Genomic DNA, 9,817 nt, shown 5'->3' on the forward strand with positions numbered 1-9,817 from the left:
TTGATTTAGACTAACCTACGGGTAACATTCGCCCACTAGGTTTATTCTGGACTAATTAGAGGTTAACAAAGATATTTTACACTTCATTGTTTATCAGCTTATGTCTTCTGCCCGCGGACATTTCGCTGATGAAGAACCCATTTCTTCTCTTCAAATCTCCATATTTTCAGACTAAACATATGAAACCACCACCAGTTGATCTCATTAGTCCCAGTTGTTTTTAGTACTATCACCGAAGGCTATGCAGGCATGTGATGCAACGGCACAAGACCGTGCTTGCGTTATTAGCAGTAAACAAGTAAATAAAAGGAAGCAGAAAGGATTTTGCCTCGGGCTACAGCGCAGAGTGACGATGTATGGATGACCTTTCCAAATCCTATATATATTACAGTTTTATGCACTTAATAAATCCATGTAAGACCGATTATGTATTAAAATAAGCAATACCTGTGTATAAGACACTCATTGTATCTGTATACCCAGAGCCGGCCTTAGGCGTTGTGGCGCCCTGTGCGGACTACTCCTCTGGCGCCCCCCCCACTGCCCCTTCAAACTACCCCTCCCCTCTGCCCCTTCAAACTACACCCTCCCCTCTGCCCCTTCAAACTACACCCCCCCACACTTACCTTGTTGCCGGAGTCCTGCGGTGAGATAGTCCGCCGCTCAACATGAGATGCCGGCAACGTGACGGAGTCACGGAGAGTAAGGGGCGCCGAGCGGCTGCTGAGAACTTCACGAGAAACCGCTCGGCGCCCCTGCCCGGGACTTAGATTAAAGCATCGTTTTTTAATTGTTTTTTTTTTAAACTTTATTTAACATGAATGATAAATAAAGTTTAAAAAAAAAACAAACAAAAAAACCCCCGATGTTTTAAGTCCCGGGCAGGCGCCCCTGCTACCATGGCGCCCTGTGCGGTCGCACAGGTCGCACACCCCTAAGGCCGGCCCTGTGTATACCATAAGAGCAGCTGTTCTCGGGATCTGCGTGATTATTCCTCCCCACTGAGTTATCTCTCCGCTGCTGTCAAGTTGCTGATTGTTGCTGATTGGTTCAGGCAGCCTTCATAGGGGCAGGAGGGGAGAAGAAGGGAGAGAACGTCTGGTTCTGCTACATTCACACATGGATTTAAACTGCTATTACGTGATATTTTCAGCCGTGTGTCTCCAGAACAGTCACACTTATTGCGAAATACAAAGCCCGGGCTGTATGGCCGTTCCAAAAAACACCATTTAGTGATGAGAAAATCTGCCATGGCAACACTTCCCCCTTAAAAATAATAGCATTTCAGCTTTTTCTTTAGAAAAGGACAAAAGTTAAGCAAAATAACTTCCCTATAATAACGAAATAAACGCCTAATCACAATGAAAATGCGAGGCTGCCGGGTTCTCTAACATCCTTCTGGTAATGTTTATTGGATCATAAAGTACTGTTGAGGTCGCTCGAGTGCCAGGAATGATTCCGGAACCTCTGTGTGCGATCTGAAATCATTTTTGCACAAAAGGTTAAAAATCTCAGCTGCTTCTCTTTATTTTTTATTGTACAGATGGGGGGGGGGTGTATTTTCAAGGTGCCTTTGAAGTGCTAATGGGTTCAGATTTGTGTTACATTCTATCTGTCCCCATTGGAAAGGTAACTTCAGAGGGCAGCTAGTGTGTCTTAAAGGGGGCATCTCATGGGAAAAAAATCTTCGTGAGGATGACCCCAGCACTGAACCCTCAAGACTTTTCCGGCTCAAACACCACACTGAGCTAATGCTTTATGGCAATACTAATGAAGTCCATTCATAGACTTCCATTATTTATTATTTACAGTGCCCAACTGGGTGATTAAGACTGAGCCATTCTATCTCATTGTTTAAAATATTTTTTTTAAAGGCTGCAGAGAAGTAGTTTTGTCTTTTATTTCCTTCCTTTATGTGTAGAATCCCATGAAGATGTCTGCAAAGCTTTCTCACGTATCCAAACACAGACCCGGCTGTCCTCGGGGCGACACCAACAAGGCGATTGTCACCGCGAAAGATAATCTTTTTAGTTTATAGGGAGTGTCCCGTATAACAGCGCATTGTACGGGGTGTGATACGAAGTCACACGATAATAAATAAAAGGGTTTAACGCGCAGATATTCCAGTTAGACAAAGAATGCTCAGGACAAACGGGCCAGACATCTCTTTCAGCTGCCGGCAAAGTACTTCTATGTAGGTGACAGTGTACTCTGCGCAGACAATACAAAAGGAGGTGAATAGAGAAACGGGGCTTTGTCTTCGTACAGTTAGACGCCTTAACCCGGTTATTGCTAGAAGAGCCAGCATTGTGTTCTTCCAGCCGAGAAAGGGTTAATGGAAACGTGGCGAATGCCATTGCTTACAGTGACTTTTGATGCGCCAAGAGGTATGGGGTTCGTGACACTTTTTTTTTCATGGTTGAAGTGTCTGGAATGTGACCCTGCGGTGACTTTTTTTTGGGGAGGTTTCAGTAAAAAAATGTCAAAAGTGAGTATGAGCTCAGATTGTAAAGCAGCGCATGACCCTTTACCTGCCTCCTTACACCTCAGGACTCTATACACTAAATAACTTCATAAATATATAGTGGTTGGCGGATTAATGCAAGCAGTAAATGCCGCCATGGTTGTGAAGCCCTGTGTTTGGCGGAGGTAATAATGTAACAGTCTGAATGGCACTTGGTTTTAGGGGATCTGTGGCGGTTCTGTAGCTCCGCAGTATATAAACCTGCCGTGGAAGGGTGCCGAGGCTCTCCATAACTGACGTGATTTCATTAGACCTGTCCTGTTACTTGGGATAAATGGGATTCCTCCGGATGATGTAAATTGTCGTAGAGTTCTGTGTTCTTTGCTGATTTTGCTTTCTTCGCCTTGATATCTTTCATTTTCATCCCCTCCCTCTCTGTCCTCTCTAATCTCTGCCTGTCCTCCCTGTTCTGTCAGAGTCTGTCTCGTCTCTGCCAGTATTATCTCCCGTTGTGTTCTTTGTCTCTCTCTCTCTCCCTTGTCTCTGTGTCTCTCTTTGCTTTTGCCAGTTTCTGTCTCAGCTAGACCCTGTCTCCTGTCTTATCTTTCTTCGTGTTGTCTGTGTGTCTGTCTCTTCTCCTTGGCCCTGTCAGCCCGTGTCTTCTCCTTCTCCGCAAGTGTGTCTCTCTTCCCTGTCTCTGCTTTTCTCTCCTTTCATCTGTCCTCTCTTTTTTCTCCTCTTCATTTTTGTCCAGGCAGTTTTTCTGCTTCCCATCAAATCTAGATTAAAAATACCTTCTGGTGGTTACCAAGTGCTATCTTCCTCCTTTACTTCCTTAATGGCCATGGTCCTGCACCAACAGGGGATGAACCCCCAAGACAAAATGGGAAAACCTCCAGCACCCCAGCTCCTGTTGGCTTCAATACCCAGCCCTGAGGTTTGAAGACCATAATGTTGTAGGTGTCCACACCTTCTAGAAGGTCAATTATCTCTGGGGGAAGACTTTACAATGTAGGTTGGCAATCTGAAGTCACACAATGGCCAATGGACCCAGCACATGTAAATAGAGACTGTGTATGTCTGTAAAGAGAGGTGCTCTGGGTCACACATACAAACAGACTTTCTTTATTCCCACCGCCAGTGTGTCCACCATTGTCATAACAGATAAGACTATAAAATCTGACAACAACCGCAGGGAGAAACCAATTACGGTCTTCAAAGAACGTTGTAGAGGAAAAGTCCTACAAAGTAAAATTCACAAGAGCTCTTCTCATAGCGACAGGCATTCGGCAGAGCGGACAGTGGGCATGGCTCCCAGGTCCCTCGCTACTTTTCAGCCCGTTCAAAATGCCGTTGCCATAGGAACACCAATGTTTTCTACAGCCTGGCTGCGTAAACAGACCGCACCTTCTCCAAGGCAAATAGGGAGCAGCCTGAGTGGAGTCCTTTGCATAGAGTTAATCCCTGGCTTTTCACCGAGAGACCAGAAAAGACATTTACATGTAATATCTACGGTTTGCAGGTATCTGCTTGTCGGGTTGGTGACAGCTCACGCTTCTAATAAACAGACACGAATAATTCATATAATTACATGAATACCCGGGACTACATGTCATGCTCATTAAAAACAAATTAAACACACGTGTGTATGAAGAGTTATACTAATACCAGGTTGACCGGACCAGAATGGCTGGGCGTTCCCCTAAGCCTGACCTGGGGCATTGCCCCAACCACCCCTTACCGCTTACAGTACCTCCACGGCCAGCGTCTACCATGCCGGGATATGATGTCATGTCCTGACGTGGGGTAAGGTTAGGCACAGTGCTCTATAGTGTGTATGGGTCAGTTACAAGGAAGATGTCTGATCATTTGGAGTGTTGGAGATGTATCTAATGAGTTCTAATGTTCTTTCCTCTGTCTTTAGGGAAGTGACAGCGAGTATGAGGTGGATCAAACCCAACCGAAAGCCCATTCATTCGTCAACCATTACATCAGTGACCCGACTTACTACAACTCCTGGAGGCGACAACAGAAAGGGATTTCCCGGGCCCACGCCTACAACTACAGCGAGACGGATCCCGAGGACACCGAAAATTGTATTATTCCTAACTGCAACAGCAGCCAGCAAGGCAGTCTGTATAGAACAAAAACCAGCCGGACTCCTACACCTCAACAGCCCCCCAGCCTTCCGACCCCACCAAACCCTATCTACCGACCCCCTAGCAGTCTTGCCCCGGTGTCGCGCCCCCCCATCGCTGGGTTTTCTTCCTTCGTTTGACAATAAACGTTCGCACCACTTATAATTCAGGGGGGGGGGGGAGAAAAAAAAAAAAAGGAGCAGATATATACAAATAAATACAGATATAAATCTATCAAGAGAGAAAACACAGAAATAATACTGTTTTGGGAGACAATCAGTTGTGGATTGGGATCTTTTTTTGCTGCTTCAATTCCGTTATTCCAAAGGTGTTTTTGGGATTCAAAACTGAAAAAAAAACTTGATGGACAAAGAAAAATTTCCATATAATGGAAATAGTCCCCAAAAGGAAAATGGCTGCCAAATGGTGGTACTTTGATATAGCAAAGCTTCTGTTAGGAGGATGATTTTGGCTGGAGAGTTGTTGTTCCTACAAATTGATTGGGAAGACGGCAACCTCCATTTTAAAAGACCGGGTGCCATAACTAGCTGATCTTGGAACGATAATAGAAAAAGGTCATCATTGGACGGACGTGGATCAGAGTAGATCTGGAGCCTTAATTTTGATGTGAAGAACATGGAGCAGAACAGCCAGGACAGCCAACAGATATCCCAGACATGGATTTACTTGGGTTAAGGATGTCCACAACTCAACAATCCCAACTTGGGCACCAAATATCCACCACAACAGAGGGTATCATCCGTAAAAACCTTCGCCCACCAAAGAGGCCCATGCAAGAGGAGGTCACCTCACCATATTCTTTAACCATATTTAAGAACTTGAAGGTGCGCAGGGCCGCCAGAAGTTATAATAGTTCATAGTAATTATATAGAGTATTGTTTGGATCCATTCGGGGCAAAGTTTGATATCATGGAGGTCAAGGTGTAATTTGGCCATCAAAATGGTGGTCTAGTTTGCAGTATTAAAATATGGAGAATAGGAAGTTGCGTTTTCATATCAGAATGAGCTGATATATATATATATATATTTTTTAGCACATTGGTTAAAAAAAAAGGTAAAAATAAATGACTGATTTTGTATTTTTATTTTTTTATTTTTTTATTTAGTTTTTGCTTGCCAAATTATGCATAACCTTGTTTGTAGGGGTTGAAGTGATGCTTTGATGGTGATGCTAGATAGGTTGAGAAGAACCATTATTAAAGAGGAACAAGACATGACCAAAGTGGCCGCGCTCTCCAAGAAGACTGTTAGATATCTGAGTGGCTGGTGAGTGTAGGAGGCACATTAAAGAGTCACTTGGCTTATGTCCTACAGGATAATGGCTACAATAAGATGTCTCTTTATAAAAGTTGGTTTTGTGTAAGATTGGGCGTCCCGTCCTGGTCATTTGGTTACCTAGAACTCCAATACAGGGGCTTCCCCGGCAAGGGGCTTCCTTCACTATAAGGACTCAACCCTTTGACGCCAGAGAGGGGGGCGACGCTCATTGGGGCACTAGTAGAGTTGGTTTTTTTTTATTACTCCCATTCTATATTGTTAAAGAACAATTTGCTTAATTAAACAAAAAATTTAAATCATAAATACCCCATTATCTCTATCTAATGCAAGGAGGGGTAATAGGGTTAGAGCAGGAGGGCACTCGATTCTTCCGGCACTTAAATAAGTGTTAAGTATCGTTGTGTTCCTGGTGAATTATATCAGAGAACACCGTCTGTTACAGATTATATTGTCTTTTGGGGACAAAGGGCCAAACCGGCCTCAGTTTAGCAAAGTAGCATGGGGGGGGGGTTGTAGGTGTCAGAGTTGACACTCTTAGGGGCATTTGCTGTCCAAAAGTAGACCCCTAGCTTTGACAAAGTCTCACTAAGGATCTACTTTGATGTGAAAATCCGGACCCCCTTTGGTTCCATGGACCCTCCGTAGAGAGAATTTCTCTGGCTTTTAGGTCGATATTATGTATTGAATTATAGAGGGCCTTCACATCCCACCGATCTGGGTTCTGTAGAACAACTGGGGAGGATTCCGTAACTGGCGTCAAAGATCTCTACCCCACAGCCTTATCCTTAAACTTTGGATACATAGCCTTTAAAAATTACTTTATTATTATTTAAAAACAAGGGTATAAAAGCGCCCCACAATACAATCTGGGGCTTTAACTCCCCACCAGGAGAACCCAACCAGCCGCACCATCCGTGTGTCCAGAGGAGAATTCCTGTCGCCCCCCCCTTGTCACCAGTGACCGATGGGGTCTAGGGGCTAAATTATTATGGGGGGGGCATGTTCCTCCCCATAACCATAACTTCCCTGACATTGAAAGCATAAAAGGTGCTGCGTTGAAATGATCGTAATCCCCATACAGATCACTGCTTCGGCACAGGTGGAGTAACCATTAGTAGAAGCCTCTCCACCTCTATGCATGCATCACATTGTGATTTTTTTTTCTTTTTGTACTCAAAGTGATATGCAGTGTGTGACTTTTTATATAAAAATTGTGTTTCTTGCCCATATTGGGCAGTGTATTAAAGCTGCATTTTTGTTTTTTTTTAAACCGCACATAAAAAAAAAATTGTCCAGCATTCACGAAAATCCGTTCAGACATGGAATCATTTATATAAATAAATACTGTATATCCGGGAGTTATTTAACAAATAATTTGGGATACTAAGTGCATTTTCTTTTTAATTCTTTATTCTTGCTTATTGTTGAAATTGTCAATTTTTTAAATGTGTTTTTATTTTTTTTTATGTGAAACACTCCGCCGGGGTAATAAGTCCTCCCCGGTTGTACATTTTGATGTTTTTTTGGTTATGGCTAAGGACTATACCGGTCCCAATATATATTAACCCCTTCCTGACAAAGCCCATTGTCCTTAAATGGGTTAATTGTTTGAATTTTAATTAGTGAAACATTTGTTGAACTTTTAATGAGACCCGATGTCTCGTAGGAGGGCGTGAGTAAGAACTGCATCCCGATGGATCCTTGCCCAGGATCCTGCGTGATTCATAACCCATTACTGAGGTTAGAGCCGGCACATGCGCATGTGCGTAGGTCTGGATCAAATCTGCCATTGACAGTTTTAACCCCTTAATGACAAAGCCCGTACATGCATAGGCTCAATATGCATTGTTTTCAATGGGTTTAGGGACCGCCCATTGTCCTTAAGGGGTTAAAAAACAGAAATGAGCTTGTATGAATCAGAATCGTGTTCTAGATTCCTGTTGCTCTAGAACGACACTGTCCAAAATGTTACCAAAATCTACGTAACACTCAGAATCTCGGGTGGGGGAGGGGGGGGACATGTTTAAATCAGTGTTTTAAGATATGTTACTTATCTTTTTAAAAGTTTAGGGCCACATACCCCAAAAAAATATTAGCTAGGGCCCCAGACACTATGACTTCGCTATAAGGACCCAACCCTTTGTATGGATAAAAATTGTGTTCTAGGTTCCTCTTGCTCTAGAACGATGGTGTCCAAGATGTTACCAAAAGCTGAGATGGGGTGGGGGTTGGCACTCATTTTTTAATCAGTGTTTTAAGAAATGTTACTTATCTTTTTAAAGTTGCGGGCCACATACCCCCAAAAACCAGGGCCCCAGACACTATTAAATCCCCAGAATTTGTCATGAGTTCTCCGGAGATTTTTGGAGATGAGTTGGTCGATAGTGATCATCGTAGAAGAAGAAGACCTCTGTGGTCTTCAGGTGGGATGGGGCTCAGGTCATAAATAGGTTAAAATTCTGGACCTTCAAGAGCCTACGGGGCCCTTGGTGACTTTATCTGACCCATAGGCCTACATTTTGGCGGTAACGCTAGAGATATCTGAACTCATCACAAAGTATAATTTCAAATCATTTTTTTCTCCTTAATGTTTTCTAAACCAAAAAAAAAAAAATCTTTGTTTTTGTTTCATTTTGTTTTATTATTTTTTATTTTTTTATTTTTCCAAATTTACAGTCCAAATAGTATTTATTTTTTAAGGTAAATTAACGTAGAATGTAAAAAAGATTGATGCCTAAAGGTGGAATAATGAAAGTACGGCGGGGTTGATGTATGTTTCTTTACGGATGGGGGGGGATGGAATCGCGAGCGGACGTGGTTAATCGATATGTTTTATTTTGATCTTAATGACGTGACGAGGACAGAATGCACACAATATTCCAATTGGTCATTAGAAGCACTCTGTCCTACTCCACGTTGCGTCTCAGTAGGCTTTAACTCAGTAGGAAATGTAGCAATTACCTGCCACATAACCTAAGAAACTACGTACCCGAGCGTGTTCTAGATTCATCTTTCTAATTCATAGAGACCTTTTTATTTAAAAGGTTTTACCGGCGTTACTAAACCGGTCGCTTTCAGAAGAAATGCTTTAGAAAAAGAGCGTCACGCAGAACATAATCCAATCGTATGAATATTTTTGTAACAAAATCCATTAAAAGGAACTTTAACACCATTCTAGAGTAAAGCCGACATTTCACAGTCAAGAGTTATTTTTATTAATGTTGCCATAAAGAATAAAAAAAACAATAATAGGTAATTATAGGGTATAGGCTCGGTTTTTCCAGTAGAGGACGCGGTTTCTCGCTGTGCTCCAGCGCATGCCCAGACTGGCCATCAGACACAGCGGGCAAATGCCCCAGGGGCAGATCGGGTGTTATAGCGTTCCGCCACCGTCCGGATGTGCTGCATGAGCATAAAATCATAAATATCCAGGAATTGGCTGCACTTATGCCATCGGGGCGGTCGTTGGCCAAAGGGGCCAGGGGCTCCTCATCATCGCCAGGGCGTAGCAGTAGCTGCACCGGCACCGGTCACTTCTGGATCTTTATACCCGGATCAAATTATGGATGAGCTTCAGAGATCACATTGCAAGTCTCTTGCACAAAACCATGGCAACCAGAAGTAAAAACTTAAAGTATAAATCTTCTAGGCTAATTTAACCCATTAAGTGACAAAAATATGCTATGCCAGTTCCGGTGCCGAATCTCTGCTACTCATCTGATGTCACTAAGTAAAAGCGGTTGCCCCTCGTAACCCTTTGTTTGGTTATTTCTAACACTCTATTCACATATGTTTTGGTGACAGACACCAGAGTTTATGATACTATTGATTCAAAGTGTTCCAATCAGCTTAGAATTGCCCCGGGGATCTGCAGCTGAGCATAATGGGAGTTGGGGTACACGCCTGTAGTGTCAGA

General features: G+C 43.1%; 1 protein-coding gene across 2 annotated transcripts in view; it reads left to right on the forward strand.

Annotated features, from left to right (window-relative positions):
• Positions 1-4,742, forward strand: part of LOC149278728 (protein sidekick-2-like) — an 89,356-nt gene extending 84,614 nt beyond the window's left edge. For both annotated transcript variants that reach the window (XM_089501774.1, XM_089501775.1), the window contains one exon: positions 4,389-4,742. In XM_089501774.1, coding sequence (XP_089357900.1) covers positions 4,389-4,742 — 354 coding nt within the window. The remainder of the gene's footprint in view (positions 1-4,388) is intronic.
• The last annotated feature ends 5,075 nt before the right edge of the window (positions 4,743-9,817 follow it).

Source organism: Sceloporus occidentalis, unplaced genomic scaffold (assembly GCF_023333645.1).
Source record: "Sceloporus occidentalis isolate IW3139 unplaced genomic scaffold, rSceOcc1.0.p SCAF_182, whole genome shotgun sequence".
Taxonomy (NCBI): Eukaryota; Metazoa; Chordata; class Lepidosauria; order Squamata; family Phrynosomatidae; genus Sceloporus; species Sceloporus occidentalis.